This window comes from Hibiscus syriacus, unplaced genomic scaffold (assembly GCF_006381635.1).
Source record: "Hibiscus syriacus cultivar Baekdansim isolate YM2019G1 unplaced genomic scaffold, ASM638163v2 tig00110782_pilon, whole genome shotgun sequence".
In the NCBI taxonomy this organism is placed as follows: domain Eukaryota; kingdom Viridiplantae; phylum Streptophyta; class Magnoliopsida; order Malvales; family Malvaceae; genus Hibiscus; species Hibiscus syriacus.
Window position 1 is genome coordinate 268217 of NW_024062860.1, and position 24310 is coordinate 292526.

The 24310-nt window shown below is 34.2% G+C and overlaps 4 protein-coding genes and 1 pseudogene across 7 annotated transcripts; 1 reads left to right on the top strand and 4 right to left on the bottom strand.

Moving 5' to 3' along the window:
• Nucleotides 1–847: 847 nt before the first annotated feature.
• LOC120140138 (DNA (cytosine-5)-methyltransferase CMT3-like) lies at nt 848–8054 on the top strand. Of its 2 annotated transcripts, none has more exons than XM_039155163.1 (21): nt 848–1307; nt 1397–1431; nt 3065–3167; nt 3739–3846; nt 3926–4045; nt 4129–4228; nt 4347–4525; nt 4618–4683; nt 4768–5028; nt 5275–5333; nt 5410–5476; nt 5912–6241; nt 6349–6417; nt 6491–6577; nt 6680–6767; nt 6846–6958; nt 7077–7181; nt 7359–7402; nt 7485–7554; nt 7628–7731; nt 7848–8054. In XM_039155163.1, the coding sequence occupies exons 1-21, from the start codon at nt 870–872 to the stop codon at nt 8020–8022; spliced, it is 2721 nt and encodes a 906-aa protein (XP_039011094.1). In that variant the 5' UTR covers nt 848–869; the 3' UTR covers nt 8023–8054. The 2 variants fall into 2 exon arrangements, with proteins under 2 accessions (XP_039011094.1, XP_039011093.1); XM_039155162.1 differs by having other exon boundaries at nt 849–1307; nt 4344–4525; nt 7848–8052.
• A 2476-nt stretch (nt 8055–10530) lies between these two features.
• LOC120140148 (ankyrin repeat-containing protein BDA1-like) lies at nt 10531–12163 on the bottom strand. 2 transcript variants are annotated; one of them, XM_039155171.1, is made up of 3 exons: nt 11539–12163; nt 11211–11450; nt 10531–11141 (listed from the first exon to the last, which is right to left on the bottom strand). In XM_039155171.1, the coding sequence occupies exons 1-3, from the start codon at nt 12109–12111 to the stop codon at nt 10569–10571; spliced, it is 1386 nt and encodes a 461-aa protein (XP_039011102.1). In that variant the 5' UTR covers nt 12112–12163; the 3' UTR covers nt 10531–10568. The 2 variants fall into 2 exon arrangements, with proteins under 2 accessions (XP_039011102.1, XP_039011101.1); XM_039155170.1 differs by having other exon boundaries at nt 10531–11450.
• Nucleotides 12164–13588: 1425 nt separating this feature from the next.
• On the bottom strand, nt 13589–17252 carry LOC120140168 (annotated as a pseudogene).
• Nucleotides 17253–20382: 3130 nt separating this feature from the next.
• On the bottom strand, nt 20383–21092 carry LOC120140121 (light-harvesting complex-like protein 3 isotype 1, chloroplastic). Its single transcript, XM_039155154.1, has 3 exons — nt 20969–21092; nt 20759–20873; nt 20383–20653 (listed from the first exon to the last, which is right to left on the bottom strand). The coding sequence occupies exons 1-3, from the start codon at nt 21090–21092 to the stop codon at nt 20383–20385; spliced, it is 510 nt and encodes a 169-aa protein (XP_039011085.1).
• A 705-nt stretch (nt 21093–21797) lies between these two features.
• LOC120140169 (mediator of RNA polymerase II transcription subunit 31-like) lies at nt 21798–23338 on the bottom strand. Of its 2 annotated transcripts, XM_039155188.1 has the most exons (6): nt 23180–23338; nt 22990–23087; nt 22616–22712; nt 22424–22502; nt 21989–22276; nt 21798–21851 (listed from the first exon to the last, which is right to left on the bottom strand). In XM_039155188.1, exons 1-6 carry the CDS (start codon nt 23221–23223, stop codon nt 21840–21842), a joined length of 618 nt encoding a protein of 205 aa, XP_039011119.1. In that variant the 5' UTR covers nt 23224–23338; the 3' UTR covers nt 21798–21839. The 2 variants fall into 2 exon arrangements, with proteins under 2 accessions (XP_039011119.1, XP_039011118.1); XM_039155187.1 differs by lacking the exon at nt 21798–21851 and having other exon boundaries at nt 21882–22276.
• Between the last annotated feature and the right edge of the window lie 972 nt (nt 23339–24310).

Below are 24310 nucleotides of genomic sequence, written 5' to 3' on the forward strand. Positions count from 1 at the left end.
CAAAATCCGATAATAATAATAGTATATTTGACCTTTATGTATTTAGAGATATTTTTTATAATACATCTCTATATTTTTTAATTAGATTTTTATTTTATATAATAAAATGATAATTACATATACATGAGACATGATTTATTCACACCGTATAATTTTTTTAAGGTCATTAGATGAGTAAAAATAAAGAATTAAAATTAACAATAAAAAATGAAAACATATTCATAAAAGAATAATGATAAAATTTCTATCGTTTATATTCACCAATCTAACGATCTTAAAAAATTATAAAATTAAAATTATGCATTCTAACTATTATATATATATATATAAATAATATTTATGAGGGTGAGTCAAATGCAAATTTTTATAAAAAAATAATTGAGTTTTAAGTTCGGTAGAATTTTTTTGAACCCCTATAAAATAACTAATAAAAGAATATAATATTTGAATCATATTGGAGTGAATCAAAAATTCAACTTAATTTAAATTATAATCATTCATACAAATATATAAAAATATAAGATTGAGCGTATTTAAGCGATGACTACACATTCATAGTATCAATCAGTGAATTGACACAGATTCCTATAAAAATTTCCGATTTTCCCGCTTACCCAGTTAATTCAAATATTTCATTCCCCCCTTTTATTTTGGAAGCCACCGACGAGCCACTCCCACTATTAAACCCTTCATTTCCTCAGCTGCCGAAGCCGTTTCCCTCCTCCTCTTTTACCATAACTCTTAGCTCAACCACTCGAACCGGCGCCAGTTCACCGGAGTAGTTCTCCGGGACTTCGTATATACTGGTCTGAATCCATAGAGTACCGTCGTTTTTGGTCAAGCATTCTTCTTTGTCATTCCAATCGGTCATGCCTGGCACGCGGAAAACTTCTACTAATCTTACGGAGGAGACCGGTTCGGTCAAGAAACCTACTCGGTCAAGCCAGAGAAAACGAAACACCATGTCGAAGCCGGAAAATGACGAAGCCATCGGTATCATTGAAGATGAAAGCAGTGAAGTACCTCGTGGGGGTAAGCGCAAGACAAGCTCTGTCTCTGGAGTTGTTAACACCTCCAAGAAGTCTAAACCGAGTCTGGAGAAAACGGCGCCGTCCAATTCGAACAATGACGAATCTGTGCTCCATGACGGTAGTGAGAGCGAAGGCCAAAAGCCGACGACAAATTTGAAAAAGCCGAGAAAAAAAGTCGTTGTTGATGGTGACGCCGACGGGGAAGCCATGTTTATTGGAGAAAATGTTGCTGATGAGGATGCTAGACGGCGATGGCCCAAACGCTATCAAGGAAAGGTATACGCATCATATCATTTACATTTTTGAAAAATGTTGAATGCTTTAAAATTTTCTTATTTGTTGATCTTTACTTCTTCTGTCATTAGGGAGCACAACGAGTTGTTACAAAGATTTCGAACGAGTAAGCAAATGCATTTTTCTATAAGTAATTTTCGTTTCAATTTTTATTATATTTCATTTATTATCTAATTAAATTAAAGTGTGTTTTTTTTCTAATAATAATATTCTTCTTCTTATTAATTTCTGGATAATTGAAGTTTCTTTTATCCAAAAGAACAAGTGGTGTCACAAGAAGACTAAAAGGAATTACAAAGAAACTCTTATGCAGTAAAACCCCATCCCCTTATTGCATCAGTAGAACTATTAACCAGGACCCTACTCGAAGTTATTTTACTGGCACTTACCGATTTTCTTTCCAAGAACAGAATCTCAAACTTCCTATGATTGATTGTTAATAGGGGTGAGTATTTGATCGAGTTGAGTAAAAAAATAATTGTGTTCACAGGTTATATTTTATAACTCAAATTTTATTTAGATTTTTTTTGAATCCAATTGATTTTATAAAATTTGTGTGTTCCGAGTTTTGGTTTTTGTTTAAATTTGATCACAAATAGAGGTACAATACCCAATTTTAAAATCAATATACTAATTGTTAAAAATTTCAAGTTATTTGAGTTATTCAAGTTTTATTTGAAGTTTTTTATACGATTCCAGTTTATAAAATTAAAGTTGAATTAAAATAAAATACTCAATTTCTTTTCGTTAGTTGAGTTTTCTCTCTAATTTCTAAGATTTATACTTTTATTTATTTCTTGTCAAAGCTCATAGATGTGAGAATTCCTGTCAATTCTAACTAGAGTAGACATCAGTGATTTTTCTTTTCCATGCTTAAAACCCCAATAAGTCATCTCCTGACAAGACTAAAATAACCAATTTGTACAATTTGCCTCCATGGCAAGACTCTACTGTTGCTTTTCATAAGCGCATTCTGAAAAAAATATGGCCTGGTTTCATCAGAATCATCACACAAACTACATTTTAAATATACATGGAGGTTCCATCATACTTACCTTTCCCTCGTTGGTAGCGTCTTCAGAACAGCTGACCAAGATATAAAGGAGTTCCTTGGGATAGCAGTGCCTCCTCGGACCACTTTATACCAAGGGACTTCACTTCACCTCTTTCTTATCACCTCCCATACTTCGTTAGCTTCGAAACAATCTGGATTTGGGTTCATCTTCTGCAGCAAGCGTGAGTTTTAGTAGTTTTTCCCATTACCAGCTATGCCCTTGTCTTGCTTGACAATCGCATAAGAAATTACCTTTGAGAATGTAGGCATTCACCCATGCAATCCATATAGAATCTGCCATTGAGCAAAAGCCACTTTTTTTTTATCATGCAAGATCGATTCCATTCATGGATATCTTTTAACTCTAAACTACCGTCAGCCTTGGGAAAACAAGCGTTTTGCCAACTAATTCTTGCCTTCGGAGCAGAACCCTCTTACCTTTCCACACAAAAAAAGGCTGAACACAGACTGGTAACTCTTTTCTGCATAAAAACAAGATAAAAAATTTGGCTTTTCAGGTGAAAGAGGTTAATGTTTATATCTGCATGAATAGTAAATGGACAACTTTTCATGGAAACATAAATGCGAATAGTTTTTGTCCCGACATTTTAGTTTTTTAGAAATATAACTTTTTGCTATAGTTTTCATAATATGTATCCTTAGCCTTTCAATATATTTTGTACAGCGGCTCTGATCCAGAGGTTATTATTCAAGCTCGAAGGCACTATACACAGGCAAAAGTGGATGGTTGTGTGATATACAACCTTTACGATGACGCCCATGTCAAAGTCAGTATATTTTTCTTATTTATTGTTTATTGTGTTTTTCTAAGTTCTTTTACAATATTTTAAATCTGCCTCATGTGCATTTGTTTGATTGAATGTTAGATATTCAGTAGTTGCAATTTTAGTTGATTGATTGTTATCAATCCTTCTCAAGATTTTATCATCCCTGGAAATTGGATATTGTTTAGGATCTATTATGATTAAACATAATTTTCCCCCATATCATTGTGCAAGGTGCCAGACGATATTCAATAACTGGTAGGCCTGGCATGTTTAGTATACTTAGCACTTGTTATTCTGGATTCTTTTTATAAATGGTTAGACCTTTGAGTAAGGGCGCTAGGGATCTATTCATAGTGATATGCTTAATCATTTTGTCACAAAAGTTGTTCATGGTGAAAGAAGATTGTTCTAGACGTGAGCCAAGAGCATACCTTTTTTGTGTATGCAAATATTTGTACTTGATTCATTAAGGTTTGAGTGTTGATTATGTCTAATTGAGGTGAATTTCATCTCTTAATGTTCACTAGGTCAATTCTTCAACTAATTATTCTACTTGTTAATAAATGTACAGGCTGAAGAAGGAGAAGATAACTATATATGTAAAATTGTTGAGATGTTTGAGGCAGTTGACGGGGATTTGTATTTTACTGCACAATGGTTTTACAGAGGTCGGGACACTGTAAGTCTATTCTTGTGCTTTGTTTCTATTGTTTTTTTTTTCAACTTTGTTTTCACATTACATGTGATTCTTTTTCCAGGTGATGAAGAAGTTAGGGCACCTTATTGTTAAGAAGCGTGTGTTCTTTTCAGAAATTCAAGACGACAATCCATTGGATTGTCTTGTTGAAAAGCTTAATATTGTGAAATTATCATTGAATGTATGTTTCTTTTCTTGTACCTTTTGTTTTCATGGTTCTTGTCTTTTGTTGTTTCATCATGCTGTGTAGTTATCCTCTTTTAGGTTGATTCAGAGGCGAAGAAGAAAGAGATTCCTTCCTGTGATTATTATTGCGATATGCTATACAAGTTGGAATACTCATCTTTCACTAACTTGCCTCCAGGTAGTTGTTATTTCTTTGTTTTGTCTATCTTTGTTTTTACCTTGTATGCGAAAAAACAGTTAAAAGTGGCTAATTTGCTTCTACTTTTAATATTTTCTTTTCTTTCTAATTATAGAAGAGAAAACAAATGTTAGTGAAGAAGCTTCATCAACAGTATCTGAAGACAATCTTGATAATGTAATTGGTGCAAACAATGATCATAAGGATGCTTCATTGTTAGATTTGTATTCTGGTTGTGGAGCAATGTCTACTGGCTTGTGTCTTGGGGCTAATATGGCTGGTTTAAAACTTGTGACCGTAAGTTATTTCACAAGGTTTAGATAATCATGAGTTTCATGTGATTATATATGCTTATGATGCTTTTTTAGTTATTTGTGGAATGATTTTAGAAATGGGCTGTGGATATAAATAAATATGCATGTGAAAGTCTCCAATGGAATCATCCTGAAACAACGGTAAAATCCATTCATATAATTAATTGTGTTATTTGTTTTTTTATATACATTTAATAACTTTTGGAGGAATACCTGGTCTATCAGGTTAGAAATGAACCTGCTGAAGATTTCTTAGCATTATTAAAAGAATGGGAACGGTTATGTGCTTCATTTTCTTTGTCAAAATCTGAGAATTTGGAAAAGCAGTCTTTCAATTCATATGACGATGAAGATGATGGCAATGATGAAGTTGAAGAAGAAAATGGAAATGATGATAGTGATGGTGAAGTATTTGAAGTTGAAAAATTTCTTGCCATATGTTATGGTGATCCTAAGGAGAATGGAGAACGAGGGTTACATTTCAAGGTATTTAAGCTTTATAACTATGGTTTCTTTATAAGAATTGTTAGTGCCATCAGTTCATGGGGCTATAGAGCCTCTGTTTAACTCATGTGACAATTTTTCTTCTTCTTTGATTTATTTTGTTTAGAATTGTTTTCAAATCCTAGTTGTGGAACTACTTTTAGAACTTCAAATCTATCATTCATATTTCAGCTCCATGCATTGTACGTTAATTTATCCACTTACCTTGGGTGCTGTTGCTTTTGATAGGTTCGTTGGAAGAATTATGGGCCGGAGGAAGATACTTGGGAGCCTTTAGAAGGATTGGGGTATGCAGACAGTTTGATTGTGTATTTCATGCTATCTTATGCAAACTTGTCTCTAAATGTAATCCTTTTTTAACAGTGATTGTCGAGAACGCTTGAAGAAATTTGTTACAAGTGGCTTTAACTCAAAACTTCTGCCATTGCCTGTAAGCTTCTTGTCTGCTTCCCACTAATTTTTTCTTGAATGATTTTCATTAAATGAAACTTACAAGTAAATTATGTCAATTTGTCTATTCATTAAGGGTTCTCTGAATACATAAAAATACTTTTAAAAATTTAAACATGCTTTTGTTAGATACATATTTGAATCTACACTCACACTCATGATACAATAGCTTGTAACATTAGCCCTTTCTTTCTCTAGCAACAAGGCCTCTATAGGGAATGTCAAATTGTTGCTGGATAGACAGTTGTTTCTCCACGTGTATATGTTAGCAATTGGCACAAATATTGATCTACGAGCCTAATCCTTTAAGTCGATATATTTAGAAACAAATGTGTTGTATTGCCTCAGTTCACAGCATAAATATTGCCTTTGATATGACTTATGATCATACATTAATTAAATTATTTTCTACTAGGGTGACGCTGATATGATTTGTGGAGGGCCTCCATGCCAAGGTATCAGTGGTTTTAATAGGTTCAGAAACAAGGAAAACCCTTTGCAAGATGAAAAGAACAAACAACTTCAAGTTTTCATGGACATAGTGGAGTACTTGAAGCCAAAGTATGTTTTGATGGAGAATGTTGTTGACATTGTAAAGTTTTCTGAGGGATTTCTTGGACGATATGCCTTGAGTCAACTCATTCGTTTAAATTACCAAGTCCGAATGGGAATGATGGCAGCAGGTGCTTATGGTCTTCCCCAGTTCCGTATGCGTGCTTTCTTCTGGGGTGCACGTCCTAATGAAGTGAGTTTTGTTTCTATATTTAGTACAGTAAATCAACTAAAATCATAATTAGGCCAAACACACAAAAGTTATAAACTTTGTTTAATCGAATGCTTGCCTCTTCCCAGAAATTGCCGCAATATCCACTGCCAACACATGATCTGATTGTAAGAGGTGTTATTCCTCTTGAGTTTGAGGTAACAAAATCCTTTCTCTTTGCTTTTATTTCTTACAAGCTTCCATGTTCTCACAGTATGAATTTATATGCAGAATAACACTGTTGCTTGGGCTGAAGGGAAAAAACCAGAGTTGGAAAAGAAACTTCTACTACAAGATGCCATATCTGACCTTCCGCCTGTATGCACTAAGATTTTTTGAAGTTACCTTCTTTTTTTCTCTGCTTTGCCATTTCATTGACAAGTAAATGTGATATGTTTATCTGACCCATTATGCTTATAGGTTGGAAATTATGAGAATCGAGATGAAATGGACTATTACAACGATCCTAAAACCGAATTTCAGCGATTCATCAGATTAAGCAGGGAGGGTAGGTAGACATTACATATTTGCTATTTATTTACATTTTATGACCTCTTGCGATCTCATTTCTTTATTTGTCCTGTAGAGATGCCTGGTTCTTTGAGAGCAAAATCTGGAAAACATTTGCTCTATGATCATCGTCCGCTTCAGCTCAATACAGATGATTATCAACGTGTTTGCCGGATTCCGAAAAGGAAGGTATTACATTCGCATCTCAATTCTTTCAGTCATGTATTCTATTAGATGCTTCTTCACTCTTTTGCAATGGCTATTGGCTATCAACTTTATTCATCTCTTTTGCATTCCATTGATTTAGGGGGCAAATTTCAGAGACTTACCAGGTGTTCTAGTTAATACTGATAACAAGGTGCAATGGGATCCTAATGTGGAGAGGGTTTACTTGGAGTCCGGGAAACCATTGGTATTCTTTCCATTTCGAGCTCTTGTTAATATTCTCTTCTATGTTCCATGGCATATTTGTGTCGGATCGATACATATGTTTGACATTCACACTTGAAATCAAGTAACATAGTTAAATATGTATCTCTTCTCGATGCCCATTTGTTGTGTTGTATGACATTTTCGTAAACAATTACAGGTCCCTGACTATGCCATGAGTTTTGTTGGTGGATCATCAAGCAAGTGAGTTGTTGTTTTTCATGTATTTTCTTTGATAAATAAATTGTTTGAATCTAATAGCCTCACTTATTATGGAATTTTGTAGACCATTTGCTCGTCTATGGTGGGATGAAACTGTACCAACAGTGGTCACCAGGGCTGAACCTCATAATCAGGTTATGATTCAAGCATACACGCATTATGCACTTCATAATTGACTGAGATGCAATGGTCTGATCGTCTTAACAGGCAATATTACATCCCGAACAAGATCGTGTCCTCTCGGTTCGCGAGAACGCAAGGTTACAAGGCTTCCCTGATTACTACAAGCTTTTTGGCACTGTCAAGGAAAGGTACATTTAAACGGAAGAATGCTCAAAATACTCATGCTCGAGTTCAGTTCGGAGAACGCTCAAAAGTTGTTGAACTACGTTATGATTTCTGAATTCGAATTTGTATGTTGTGATAGGTACATTCAAGTTGGGAATGCAGTTGCGGTGCCGGTTTCTCGAGCTTTAGGATATGCCCTGGGATTAGCTTACCGAGGTGGTGTTTCGAGTGATGAACCACTAATGAAACTTCCTTCCGGGTTTCCTAACATTGTGGAGAAGGTTTCTTCAGACTCCTCTCAAGATAATTCTTAACCCTTTTCTTCAAATGTTATTTAATCTTATTAAATTTGTATCGGATGATAATGTATAACTAACTCAAGGAAGCTTGAGTTGAGTTATGGATTGAAATTTTGTTTACCGAACTTGTTAATATTTTCATTAATATTTTCCTAACATACTATTGTCATGCTTAGAGGGTTGTCGTGGATGAAGTAAATTAAATTAAGAGGATTCGTTAATGATCTTATGAATGTGAGCTTTGATGATTGATAGTGACAAACTATAACATTTAGAGGTGAGTGTTTCAACGAATCGAGTTGAGTTAAAAATTTTTGAGTTGATGAGTTTTATTTTATAATTTGAACTTAATTTAATTTTTTTTGAGTTGAGTTGAATTTATGAAATTTGAGTTGTTTGAGTTTTTGTTTAAATTTAATTGTAAATATGTATGATATTGTAATACTATTTGATTTTAATTTAAATGTTTTTTTATAACAATATATAGATCTTTATACTTATTCATATGTGATTTATAGATTATACAAAGTTGAGGTATTTGATTTAAAATTGAATAATTTACTAATTACTAAAAATTTTGAGTTATTTAAGTTGTTATTTGAGTTATTTGAATTTTTTTTATAATATGATTTGAATTTGAAATTTTTTGGAGTTGAGCTAAGTTTATGAAATTATTTTCAAAGGTAATTCGAGTTAAGTCAAATAGATCGATTTTTTGAGTCGATGTTCATCCCCACTTTCTGTTTTCTCTGCAATATCGTAAGATTGCTGCTTGTCTTGAGTTGATCCTGCAAAACTTATGTTAAATTATTAGTCCTTCAAAACTGCTTCGTTCGATCCTGCATATTGCCAAATGTTGCTGTTTTTTTTAACATAGACCATAATATATGCATTACAGAAAATATCAGCGTTTACAATGGCAGCAATCATGGGAGAGTTGCATGCTCTAAATACAAAGGCTGAGCAGTCACTGATGCAAAATTAGCTAAAGCATGCGCCGCTCCATTTGCTTCCCGACGAGCATGACAGATAGAAATGCTGGGATGAGAATCAACCAAATGTTGCTATTGTATATCCATCCATTGGCTAAGATGTAAAGATGCAGGGGTGAGCAAAATTTGACTCAAAAAATTAATTTGTTTAACTTGACTTCATTTGACTCGATTGGCAATTTTATAAACTTGGGTTGATTTGAAAAAAAAAATTCAAATTTAAGTTGAGTCATAAAATAGAACTCAAAAAACTCGAAATTTTTACTAACAAGAATACCTCAATTGACTTCTACATTACTGAACGACATCCCAAGTAATCGTGGTGTGCTATGAACTCCTTTTCTGCCTAGAAACTTTTCCATGGATTCCTTTATTAAAGCTTTTGTTAAGCTCTCGGATTTGAAAGTTCTAACGATCGGAAGAACGTTGAACGATAATAACACAAGTGAAAGGAAGCTCGATTTCTAAATATGGTTTACTTGGCTGGTTTAAGTGCCACTTTCTTAATATGTTTTTTTTACTGTTAACAAGCCAATATAGAAGAAAACTAGTGCAGATACGACAGCTATGAATTTTGTTATTCTTCAACTTAAAAACATTTTTTAATAGAAGATTGTTATTTGTTACACCCTAATTCACTCACTAACCATCAATGTGAAGAAAACATGTTGGTTTCAGTTGGATGAAACTTTTAAAGGCATGTCGTCACGACAATTACGAAAAGATGCCAAGTCTCAGGTTAACACATGTTTCTGTCCACATGACTTCCATGAATGCTCATACGGACAAGAGAGCTATTGGCTGCAAATGGCTATTCAGAATCAAGAAGAGTGCAGACAGATCTGTTAACTGATTCAAGGTTCATTTAGTGGCCAAGGGTTATTCACAGGTTTCGGGATACGATTTTGCAGAAACTTTCAGTCCCGTAGTATAGTTATTTACTGTTCACGTGCTGTTGTCCTTATCAGTGACAAGTTCATCAGGTGAACGTTAATAATGCCTTCGATCTGACCGACGATGTATACGTGGAGCAGCCAAGAGGTTTTGCAGAGTTACATAGTTTTCTTCAAGTATTGGGATTCAAGTCCTGTAAGACTAGTGAAGACAGAAGAAGGTGATCCCACTAAGTGATTCAACAATATCTTCAAGTGGTCCTCTTGGCATGGTTTTTCATTGCCTCATTCGATACTCGGTTCATAACCGATTAGCTTAGGTAAGTGTGGATATGTGGACATAGATAATATTTATTTCCGAGTTATGTTTCTTAAATGAAAACATCGATAATATTCCTTTCCATGTGCAGTATATAATTTTTTCTGGTTTATATATATATATATATATATTGATATGTTTGATGAAGTTTGGAGAGGAACTATACATAAGTATGGGTTTGGCTTATCATACTGTTATGGATATGAACGATTTGCATGCTGTTATGCATATGAAAGACATAACCTACCTGTACTATTTGATCTTCTAGAATGGTAATGGATGGCATTTGCAGTATTCTTGCTCTTTCCTTGTTTTTTTCCAGGTTTTCGATGAGTTCTGCTCGAGTTTGCGGTGTGCCTAGAGTTGTCCTTGGGTCGGGTTGGGACGGACTCTGTGGATTATGTCCTTGGCAATTGTTTTGAACATATGCAGTACTTGTTTCACCAAAAAGGTTGATGGTGGTATGCTTCCTGAAAAAACTGATGTAAGTATGACGGTGAAGGTCCTTAAATTACTTGGCGCAATGCTGGATATGGCGGTGTTGTATGTGAAAAACAGTGAAATCAAACAAATCTGAAGCTCCAACTGCATTGGGAATTCGCTTGTGAGGATGTTGATCATGAACAACGACATCGCGAAACCGAGAGAGTTGGAAGCCACAAATAGCACGAAAGATGTTGTGTCGTTTGTTCCCATGATGGAAGTCCCTGCTAAGTGTGATCCATGGAGGCCGGTGGCATTGTTCTGGTTTGTAAAATAACTATCTTCCCATGTTCCACCCGGAGGATTGAGTCCAACCTGGAAGGTTGCAGTGGCCACCAAAACAGCTATAACCAATAAAGTATTTCGAGCTTCACTCGGAGAGTCTCGGCCTTTCTTAAACTTGAAATACTCCGCCATGCTTTCGAACCACCATCGACTTCTTCGTCGCGTTCTTGGTTGGTCTGGTTCTGGATCGTGAGACGCCATGTTTTCATCCCACCTTCCATTTCTCCGTTGTGTTCTTGGGTGGTCTTGTGGTTCTGGATCATGAAATTCATGGGAAGGACTTCGATGAAGCGTAACATCTCTAGCACTCACTAATCCAGCTTGTCGAAGAATCTCTGCAATTTCTCTATCACCGGCTTCACTAGGAAACATCTGAAGCACATCCATGGCAGTTAGACCAGTTCTGTTTGTTGCATTTATGTCTAACAAGCCTGGACTTGTTGTTCCACTTCCGAGTACTAATTCTATCACCTGAAACAACAATAAACATTCACTAAATGTAGATTTTCATGAACCTATTTATTCTATTAACATTGTAATCGAAATAATAAATACTTGCCTGTCGTTGTTTTTTCCAGGTCGCTAAATGGAGAAGTGTATTGCCTTGCTCATCCTTGAGATTCAAGATGTCTTCTTTCTTCATCCTTACAATCCAAGCAACCATAACCTTAATTGCCTCAAACTGGTTGTTCTTTATTGCAAGGTGCAGAGCAGTCTCCTTTTGAACTGTCACACCCTCGATACATTCTGCATATCTCCCAAGCATTTCATTGATGACATCAACCCTCCCTTTCATGGCTGCAAAATGGAAAGGCGTCTTCTTCTCTCGTCCCGCTACGCTGCATAGTTTCGGGTCGATATTCATAAGCTCTCTCACGATTTCAATATGCCCATTTGCAGCTGCCATATGAAGAGGGCTAAAACCATCTTTGTTTACTTCTTTGGCATACTCAGGTTTTAGTTTCAAGATCTCTGTAACAAACCCAACATGCCCTTCAGCTGAAGCAATATGTAAAGGATTTTGATTGGTATAAAGTGAAATGGTGTGAAGCATCAAAGGGTTTTCTCTTAATAACTTGTGTAAGTCGTCGATGTTTCCGGTTAAAGCAGACTCGAATAACCTTGAGTCCATTTTTAAGATGCAAAGCAAAGCTTTTTGTTGATGATTGATGGAAGGAATGCTAATCTTCTTTAGTGAACAATCACAACTTATCTTCAAAAGTTTCTTCATTAAAAAGCAATTAAGGGTTGAAATACTCAGGCCAATGTAAAACTTTGACCTTACTTCGTTTATATATATTAAACAATTAAGGGTGAAATATTCAGGGAAAATGTAAAACTTTGACCTTACTTTATATATATATGTGTGTGTGTGTGTGAGTGTAAGCAAAAGCTTCTGCAGATGACAAGTCAGTCATGTTTATCTTCAATGATGTAATGGTTGTACAGGTTCTTGATGCGTGTGATTGAAGCAAATGACCATTCTTATGGTCAAACTTCTTAATTTAGTTGTTTATAGTTAAAAAAACAGAACTGATAAAGAAATCTCTTACAAGGCAATCAAGGAATGCTATATATAAAAAAATTTAAGCTGACATTAGCATGCATCATGTGTAAATACCAGACATGTAATAAACTTATATAATTTACCAAGAAAAATGGTCTAAGAAGTTAGGAACATGGAAGAACATCATTCAGATTTCTGTCTGGTTTTATGACACTGGATTCTGTTATCAAAACCAGTAACGAACTTCATCAATTATAGTATGCAGATGATAAGTCTGCTATGTTTTATTTTCCTTCGACGATGAGATTGCAGCGCGGGTTCTTGATACCATGTAGTCGAAGCAAATGATTGAATAACAAGGGGATTCCCTTCAAAGAAAGACTGGTTTGGATCAATTTATAACTACTTTCCAAATATCTACTTGTATCAAGTAATAAAATTGATCATTCTTGTGGTCAAACCTCTTAATTTAGCTCTATCAAGTAAGAAAAAGTCACATTTCTGTGTGACGTGTGACCATGTGGGATATCTTTGCAATCTGATCTTACAAGATAATAATGGATGACATTGGCAGTAGTCTTGCTCTTTCCTTCCATGTTTTTCAGGGTTTACTTGAGTTCTGCCCGAGTTCGCGATGTGCCTAGAGGGATCCATTGGCCTGGTCAGGCAGGACTTTGACAATAATGTCTGAAAGAAGTTAGTTCAGCAGATGCAGTACTTATGATGATGGAAAGCCTTATGCTTCTCGGTGCAATGCAAGTCATGGCAGTTTTGTAAGAGAAAAGCAATGCAGCCATACAAACCTGAAGCTCCAATTGCAGTGGGAATTTGCTTGTGAGGATGTTGATCATGAAGAGAGGCATCGAAAAGCCTATCGGCATCGAAAATTATCTCAACTAAACAAGATGAAACAGGGAATAGATTGAAACTGATGGGACAAAGGCACATCCTTTTGAGCAATTTTTACATTTATCATCATATATATATTTCTCTTTGTTCATAATTTCTTGAACGGCCCCCATGGCAGACTAAGTACACAAGATTTCGTGAGCGATCCTACACCAGGACTACAAATATTTGCCTTAAAGGAGGAATTGAATCTAGTCAAATGGTCTACTAATATATTCAGCAACAAAGTGAAAAAAATTGCAAAGAACACGTGGTTGACTGAAACTCCAGGGGCAATGTCATACGCAATAGTATCATGCTTAGAGCCCCGGTATAGATTCAAGGTTGTATTGTTTAGAAGTTGGAGTCCCAACCTGTTGATTGTCCTGAACTTTTGGCTTGTTTGAGGCCTCGAAATTATGCAAGTAGGCATAGGAAGCTGTCAGACTAGATGAAAGACCAGGATTGCTTATTCTGCTAGTCAGGAAGCGACGGATTAGACCTCTAAGGAATGGGGCCATGGTATCCGGCTCATGTTCTAGGTAGTACATGATTCCTCCCATGCATGCACAAAATAAGACCACCTGTAACAGATTGGAAGCATCAAGTAAGGAACCAAATTAATACGAAGACAATTGACTCGGGTAACAATGTAATGATGCAGTTGTAGATACATCGAGAACAAAGTTGGCTATCAATCTCTAATTACGGGCACAAAATTTCACTTAGTCCGACATAGAAGCTATCATGAGAAAGAAAACTACCTCAGCATTTTTAACATCAGGAAGCAGGTGCCGGTTTACTAAAATATTCCACCATGATTCTCCAGCTCGTGGAAGAACATATAGAGCAAGTTCACTGCGTCTAGTTTTCTTCTCCAGTAATATTGAAAGACCCGATAAAGCACCAGCAATCCAATATACAAGCTTGTGGTCTGTCAATGCAATCTTTCTATGCAAGCATATAACAGCCTTGAATAGCACATGCAAAATGTTCAAGGAACATATAATACCGATTTTAACAACAGGGAACAGTGAATGAGAAACAAGTTACCTGAAAAATTCCAACAAATGCAGACAAGAAAGATGTTGATTGAACAGCACCTTTAACAGCAAGCCAACAGCCACGGGCAGGGGTATCCATAAACTAGATGCGTATCGTGATGATGCAAAATAAACAAACAAAAAACATGGAGGATCAATTCCATAAACTAGTGTGCGTGTAATATCTGCTCAAATGGAGCAAAAGAAGCTTGCAAAATCAACTACAAGAAATTGTCTCGGTTACAAAAGGATAAACTGTCAATTTATTCTCCCATTTTACCCCGCATAACAGCTTTCAATCCTCCTATAGGAAGATTAACAGAGAATAATACCCATCATTCCCACTCCATACCACGATTTACTAAAACAGATTTTGCTAAAGCAGATTGACTTTTACATTTTAGTGTGTGATTTTTACTAAACCAGATTGACTATTTTATTTTTCAAAAAAACTGCTTCTTTTTTTGGAGAAGGTTACACACAGACATACATGTTTGGCCAAAAAGTAAAGCACACACAGATAGGTAAGCCCATTCTGGTCTTGTTTTGTTTGCTTCTTTGGTATAGAGCTAAAAATGCATCAAGGCCATTATTTTATTGTTTGCTTCATTGTTATAAGGGAGGCATATGAAGGAAGCTCAAAAACAAAATACAACACCAAGGTCCCTTCATTTTCATGGATGAAGAAAGGAAAACCAATATGTAATGCAAGATATACCTTTTGTAGGTGCAGAACCACAAATGGCACAAAAGTCAAAGAGAAGTATAGAGGGAATGTTTTCCTGAATGTAGCTGATGCTGCCTTGGCATTGTGCACTAGACAAGAATTTGTGTCTGGATGAATAACAGAACAAGGAATAATTGACGGGAACTCTCCCAACTTCACATTATTGGACTTCCTTCGGCTATTTATGTAGGCTGATATAGATGCAACATCCACTGGCCCACCTCTACAATTCTCCTTTACAGCATTATATACAGGAGCAGCAACAGGACCAGTCTTCTGAATAAAATCTTTATATGATTTAGGCAAGCTTTCAGGACGCATCACAAAGGCGTACATAACCTGGTATGAGCATCAATCAGTGAAATCGGATGAAGAAACTACATTGACCAAACCCTACTAAGTGAAAAGAAGATATGAAAGCACAATAAATTCTATCATTTTTTCACCTCAGAAGCAAATTCCAATTTGTTAAAAATAGAATCACTAAATATTAACTTTTAACTTGGAAAAATACACTATGAAGCAAAAGAATCGGAGGTAAAGTTCACACAGTTTCATAAGAACAAAACAGAATTAGTTACACTTCCACAATGTTACATATATATAAGTTATATTTAGCAGCGTTTCTCTGGAATTTAGCTTGGGCTTCTGTTGGCACCTTTAAATTACTAAACTGAGCAATTCCTAGTGTTATGAATTTTTATCATCATCAACTGATGTACAAAGATGAATATCTGGTCCAAAAGTATAGTACGGACATCTAGATACAAAAATCATTATGAACTTCATATTACCTGGGCGCAAGCTAAAGAAAAGAGCAGGGAGTCCCCATGCCTCCAATGGCTTCCCCATAAGTGAAACTTATTTTTCGACTTTGCAGAATTATAAGCACACTGAGGAGTAAAACAAAATATTAGACAGTAAAACAGGGAACTAGAACCCACAATGTTGAATCGGTTTGCAAATTTACTATTTAAAAATGCATTCATTTACCTGAGCTACTCTAGCCAAAATACAATGCAAGTGTTCGCCTTTGATTTGAATCATCTAAAGCTAAAATAGACAATCCCGCAATGGAACCTGATAAAATTCTGTTCCATCACCACCTTAAATAATGTCAAGGATAAGATAGGGAAAAGGATCTGGCATGCATAGAAAGTTGTCAATTATTTCAACTCACCATTTACCATAGTGAGATACTCATCAAATGCAAATCAGTCAATTATAGCAAACTTACGAATTCATTGGCGTCTCTTTCTTTCTACGTTTTCTCAGTAAACATCGAAGCGCATGGTATGAACCAGTGAAGCCACCAAAAAGTAAACCAATGCGGCATGCTTCCTCTCTCACAATCAAATCTTTCTCCGAGACAAGTTGCTGGAAAACCAAATTCAGCATCTTTAATATCACATTTCAGCGCATTCTTACATTGATAATTCCTAGAAATGACAAATTGTAAAACCCAAAACCCGAGAAATTTTACCAACAATAATCTAATAACATTTTACAATAAATGGTCTCAAAATCTAATCCAAAAAGTACAGTGAAAAAATTTTATCCTTCAAAGAAGACGGTGTACATAATCATGCAATAAACCCATTTAATCAAACACTTTACACATATGAAAGGAAATACAAAATACATTGCCAAAATAAATTATAGAATTTACAAAACAACCAAGTCAAAAGGAAAACCTTTTATGAAACTGACTTAAAAAGAACCCTAACCTTGAGATCAAGAAGCGAGGAATAAGACTTTCCTCTGGCGAGCTTGAAACCGCGAAGAAGAATCCCGATACCTACTCTAACACCATAAGAAAGGAGAAAGCTTTGGCAAAGATTGCCAATGGCGTTGGCCACGCATGAGTCATCAGCGTGGTCACACGGAGGGCAATCGCCGCACGCGGCCGTCCTCTGACGTCTATGGAGCTCGTCCACGGCTTCCCTCAAACGATCCTCCGCCTCACGCAACCGTCGCTCCGCCTCAGCGTTGTCCGCCAATAACCGCGCCGAGGAATCGGAGTTCTCGGAGAGAGACGGCATTTCGGATTCAAAGTTGCCGTTGTTTCTTTTGGCATATGCAATTTAAGAGATACCGGAAAACGGAAAGAGAGACGGGTAGAAATTAATTATAAATAGTATACTTCCAAATAATAACTTATCAAGAAAATAAAATAATATTAATTATAAAATTAAATTAAGATAATAATTTCCTATGTAATTATATCAAACTTTTTATTAATTATAATATAATTAAAAGATAATATATTAAATTGTCTAAATCCGAAATACTTAAAAGAATTCACTAATCTCTGTTATTGAGATCATTATTTAAATTCAAATATTTAATTCAATTATACTCATAAATTATAATAATTAATTAAATATATATCATCCATTTTATTAGATGTCTAAAAATCTTTCAAGCATCCTCACTGCTAAATAATATCATTTTTTTCGGAATTTATGAGTTCGAACAATCATATATGTAAAGTATCCGTATGTTATTAATAACCAAAAAAATATAAATAGATATTATATTATCATCATACTAAACTATTAAAAAAACAATAATTCAAACTTTTAATAAAAATAAATTAACATTAATTTGAAACAATTTAAATTTAGAAGAATTCAAATACGAAATTAACTTAAAATAAAATAATAAAAAATAAAAACTCAAATTAGTACAATTTCGGACCAATCCTAATACAACAATTTGTTGGTAAATTTGAGATGAGGTGTGTATCATAAAAAGTTGGGGACAAAATAACTATTAAGTGAAATGTTAGGGACATTTCATGAAATTAAGCCACTAGAGAGTATTGAGTGAATTAAAATATTATTTTGTCCGAAAACGTTGCCCTTAACGAATTATGACAAGATCCCAACTATATTATTGTAACTACACGTTTTTGCCTTTTCTTAAAGTTTAATCCACCTAGTGTCGGTCGGTATAAAAAATAAAGGGTAAAATATACAAACGATCCCCTTACTATATGGTATATTTTGTTTAGTTCTCTAACTATTAAAAATTATAAAATAATCTCTATATTATAAAATATTACTTTATTGAGTCTTCCGACTATTAAAAGTTATAAAATGGTTGTTCGTCTATTTATATGTTCCAAAATCGTCATTTTCTGTTAAAAATTAACAACCGTCTGAGCTGAACGTTAACTTATTAATTGAGATACGATAAAATCCGATTTTAGAATCGTTTGAGTAGTCTTTTATGGATTGACTCTCTGTTTGCATTATGTTACTAAATCGGTGCTTGAAAGTAACGACAGTGCTAATAGACATCATTAAAATATAATTTTATCATATCACAATCAACATGTTATTGTCCAACTTATATAATCATCATTTTTTAACGAAAAATGATGAGTTTGGAACATATGAATATTCAGACGACCATTTTGTAACTTTTAATGTCAATGTGTTCAACTAATTAGTACCCTATAATCGTGAATCATTTTATAACTTTTAATGGTCAAAAGTCTCAACAAAATAATGTCCTATAGTCGAAGACCTTTCTATACTTTACCCAAAAATGAAACGATTTAACGATAATTTAATCTTTTTATAAAATTAAATATTAAATAAACAATTTTCATTTTAAAAATTGAGTGTATAGGTTTCAAATTATATAATTTTATCTCTTTCAATATTTCATTCTAATTATAATTAATGGATTAGTCTAGAGTGTGTGTCATACATCGATATTGACCACTAATTATATATATTGATATCATCATTAATTTTTAAAATATATTTTAAAATCTTTGCTGACTTAAATAATAATTAACCCTATTTATAAATATTATTTTTATATTAAAATAAATCTAAGATACTTTAAGTTGGATTAAAATTAGGGTTTTATTTAATAATATTATAAAAATAAAATTTTGGGAGAGAGTCTATTCATCTTGTGCATTTTTTATTGGGTAGTTATGTTGTACGACAGTTTTAATATATGATTAAATAAAAGATTTCACCGGAAATGCTAATATTTTTTTAATATTTCTAATAAAGCGTTACTTAAAATATTATTTTTATCGAAAATGTTAATTTCGCTAACTAATTTTCGGTAGAATCCAATATTAACATTTTCGATAAAAAAAAAAATTTAGGTAGCATTTTACCGAAAATGTTAAACATTTTAGATAATGTCAAATATTAACATTTTCGATAAAAAAATAATATTTTAAATAAAATTTTACTGAATATATTAAAAAATATTAACATTTGTAATAATATTGTCATACATTAAGAATATCCTACCTGATATATCTTTTTTTTATTATAGACCAGCGACCTTTGTTGTCAGTCTGAGTGATTTCATTAATCCTTGTCGTCGGTAATTTTAAATTGAGAAGCCGCTGCTATTTTCATCAACTTAATAACTTGCTGTAAGTAGTTGTCACCAACTTCAATAGTATGGCAAATTGAAAATTTGTCTTTACCTTTATACCAAGTTAAATGTACGATTTTATTTTAAAATTTTTATTTTTTTATTTTTTAATTATATTCTTAAACTAATTTCTTAAATTTAATTTTCAATATTTCCTTAAGCTCATCGGTTTTACTAAAATGGATACTTTTTTAAAAATTTCTATTTTAATACCTATATTTTTATTTTTTACAATTAATTTTAAAATTACAAGAAAATATAAAACCATTGATAGTTGTTGATGGTTTTACTGATTTCTATAATATTCACTCAGTTTTTCAAAATAAATTATCACATGATCCATACTTTTGTACTCATTTTTTCATTCATTGTATATTCCTAATTTTACATGAACCATGAAGTGTTGCGACATCCCTATTTATTGATAATATTGAAAATTTAACATTTGATCCTTAAGTTTTTTTTTAAATTTTCAATGTAACTCCTTTAAAAATTTTATTAAATTTTATTAATTACATACTCTTAAATTTTTAAAATTAATAATTTGAACTTTTAAAAATTTTAAACCTTTTTAAATAAACTCCCAAAATACTTTGTCAAAGTCAACCACTAAGAAATATCATCATCCGCTGACAAAGTCAACCACTAAGAAATATCATCATCCGCCTCAACAAGAGAACCATTATTCACAAATAATTTAAGATAAACCACGTATTTAATCGTTCAATTATTCATGTAGTTTCATTTTGATCATCAATTTATCTTTTTTTTTTCTTCAAAATCACACTCAACCTTTTGTTTTCATCACTTCTCGTTAACAAATTAACAATTATGAATCAGAAGACTTCCAAGAAGTTCTAAGAAATTAGAAGACTTCCAAGAAATTCCAGTTTTGTGAGAAGTTGCAGTTTGATCTTCCCAGGGAGCTTGCCATTGTTTATCATAGTAAGTAACCTCATCTGCAAGCTTCATCAGGTTATCGAAATCTTCGGATTTCCTCGACCTTATCACACCAATCCCGTTTCGCAAACGAGACTCCCCGTTTGCCCATCCACCACGTAACCCATGAAGAACCCTACCATTGCTGCTCCACCTGCAAACATTACAATCAAACAATTCGAAAATTTTAAAACCAAGATTGAATCGATCCAAAACTAACTCCGATGTATAGTTTTAACGGATGGAGATAGGCATTAACCAGGAATAAACGTTCTCATGAACCATGCCCCCACCAGGGTATGATTGAGCTTCTGAATTGGACTGGTTCTTGGTTTGAACTATCTTCATCTCCAAGTATTTTCTCCTCTTTGCTTCTATAAAAACCCAGAGAATTTGCAGTTATGGAGTAGGAAATATGTAAATATACAACAGTGTGGATATAAATTACATATATTCATAGAAAGCTCACCTGCTACGATCACACTATCGCAATCAATCCTACCATTTCTAACAAACATATTCAAATCCCATGTTCCATTCTTCCACCGTTCGTCCTCAAATTTCCTAGCTGAAGAAGATCCGGCCTTCAACATCTACGGTGACAACATTCATAACTTGCTTTGTCCCCAAAGAATAAGCTGGTTTGGCCTGTGCATGTTGCTTCCTGGCGACATGATGTGAACTGAAAGCTCTTTGTAAGGACGCGCATATGGCAATGGAAGACACTGTTCTTCAAAGGGAGTGTTGATGTTGCTTTTGTCTGTTCGTGCTCTGATGAGAGTACAGAATTATCCAGTATAGATTTGCACAAATGTCTTCTTTTTTCTCCAGAAATTTAATAGCATTATTCCGATAGAAAGATGGTACAAACAAAGGGCACTACGATTTCAATCTAGTGTCGTACTTTATACTACTGCTACTACAAAACAAGATATAAGGAGGATGGTTATGGTTCCACCTTTCCAATGTGTTACTGTTATCCACTAATGGCTCCCTCGGTAATGATCAGTGAACCTGCAATACAATTCTACGTTATTCCAATGTGTTTATCGTTCATCCACTAATAACTACAGCGAAAGCAGAGATATAACAAAATAGGATTCCGTGTTTCACTCGACATTGATCAGTATCAATATATTGCAGAAATCTCTCGTATTAAATCACCAAAACATGATTAAGATATTCAATCAGCATAGCAGCGTTTCCACCTTATGACTGCAGTGCTATTAAAAAACAATATTCACAAACATAAGAACATTAACAACTCAATTTCATTACAAAAAAATTGTTTACCTCAAGAAATACACATCCCGCTACTTCAACATCAATGGATGGTCAATTTAAACTCTTTCCTGTGATGATCAAAGTGATATCATCAGAAAGAGGGGTCTTTAAAATCCTACACGAAAGGGTAGCAATATAATTTATTTTATAAGTAATCAACCGCCTAACTAATGTTAAGTTGATAATTTAGAGGGTACAAACTTACACGCTTCCTTTTTCTTCGATCAATTCCACTATTCCTCATATCATTTTTCACAAGAGCAGATCCAGAGGACAGGCCGTAAGGCATTGGAGAAGGTGCTGAAGCAGGAGCTGGAGGAGCAGTTGTGATAGCAATATTGCTAGCTGACAAGGGTGGCCGAGGTGGAGCAGAAGCAAGAGGCGGGGGTGCAGATGTAGGAACTTCTTCAGGAGGAGGCTTAGGCAAAATGAACTTCAACCGGTTGTTCCTATAGTTCTTCCAAAAGAAGAATTGCTGTCCATGTGCCACTTCCTATAAGTTTTAGGTACAAAAAGGAAAAGACATCTTAAAAGTGAACATGATTTCATATTGATATAAAATAATAACACATATTTCATTTAGTGACCATGAACATATTTATCAGGACAACAGGACCGGCAAGAAATAATAGATTCAAACCTTGTTGGCAGGATGTGCCATTGCATTTCGGAAATTCTCATTTTGAAGAAGTTCAAGGAAATACAGACAATGGGGATACCTGCAATCACATTTTTTCTTATATTACACATCATTTATCCTGCAGTAAAATTTATGTCAGATTTAAGGAATTCAAGCCTAAGGTATCAGATGGCAAGCTCTCAAGTTGCTGACATGATAAATTTTATGTACTCTGGTCGTTGCCAATATTGAAGATATTTCAAGTATCCGATAAAGGCCTCGTCATCGAAATATCGATTTTGAGCCAAATCTGCATCACGAATTAATTGAGCCAATATTAACGAGGAACAGATCCAGTTGACAAATTCAACTAGTGAATGAAAAGCAAGTAAAAAAGAATGAAACATAAAGAACAAGACAGCTAGTGAATAAGACTAATCAAAATTCGACACAATGAACATCCAAATATATCCAATTCGTAAAAGTGTTCGAGCATTAATTCAGGAATTTAACAGCAGAAACAACCAACGCATTACACTAGAGCAAGTCGCACTCCAATCCCAATTCAGAAGGAACTCAGAACTTACAGTGGATGTAAGTAGGATTAGCAAGGCACTGAACGAACTCCAATTCGAGTAAGAATCGTTGCCGCCCATCATCTGGATCCTTGTACACGTTTTTCGGCCTGAAAATTCATTCATTCATGCAAAGTATATATCACATTAAGAATTTTTGTTAAGAGAGAAATAAATTATAGCATAAGAGATAGAAGCTTACGAAGGAGTATCGGTAGCGTTGTCACATTCTTTAGTGGAAGCCATTGAAGCGTTCACTCGAATATAAAAAGGGATATTTCAAACTTCAGCTACGATTGATCCAGTTGATCAATACCATGGTTAAATCAAAGAATCCATGAATGACTCCAAAATTCTAACCTAACGATTGCATACAAATTCAAGAGATTCAACAAAGCTGGGATTGGAGTCGAAGTTAGGGGAATACAATGGTTCCCTTAAGAGGAGTATGTAAAGGTGGAGCAAATCTAGAATATGCAATTCAGAGAAGCTGGACAAGGCTAGGATGTCAATGGGGGCGACATATAAACTTTGTTTCTATATAATTTTGTTTTCTGAATTTTCTAAATTCGTATTTAAATAATATATTTATTTTTTAAAAACGAAAACAGCTAAAATAAGGTCATATATAATAGGAGTATGAATAACAATTTTCTTTTATATTTTCTTAAAAAAATAATTTATAAATATATTATATGAAATAAGTTTTGATCTTGAATATAACGAAGATTAAATGGGTCTTGAGATTCAAACAAGCGATGGGGCATAGATAATTTTAATCTCACATATCGTGAAACATGATAATTTTGGGATTTATATCAGCTACAGATTATAATGTAAAAATGAGAATAAAATTTAGAGAAAATCGCCTCAGTGACCAAAAAAAAGTTATAATATACGATTTTAACCAACTTTTTTTGGATTTGCCAAAATGACCAACAAAATCACAACGCGAAATAAAAATCGCAACGCGATCCACAGAATCGCAAATCAGTTTCCAAAATCGCAACGCGATTCTTGAAAATCGCAATGCGATAGTACAAATTCGCATTGCGATTTTCCAAAATCGCAACGCGAATATGAAAATCGCAACGCGAACACATAAATCGCAACGCGTATCCGTAAATCGCAACGTGTATCCGTATATCGCAACGCGTATCCGTAAATCGCAACGATAATACATAAAATCGCAACGCGTATCCGTAAATCGCAACGCGATATTTAAAGCGCCATTATAATCGCTACGCGTATTTTATTTTCAAATTACAAAAACGAATATTAAGACAAAATCCCGTAATCGCAACTCATAACCTAAAACCTAAAATCACAACTC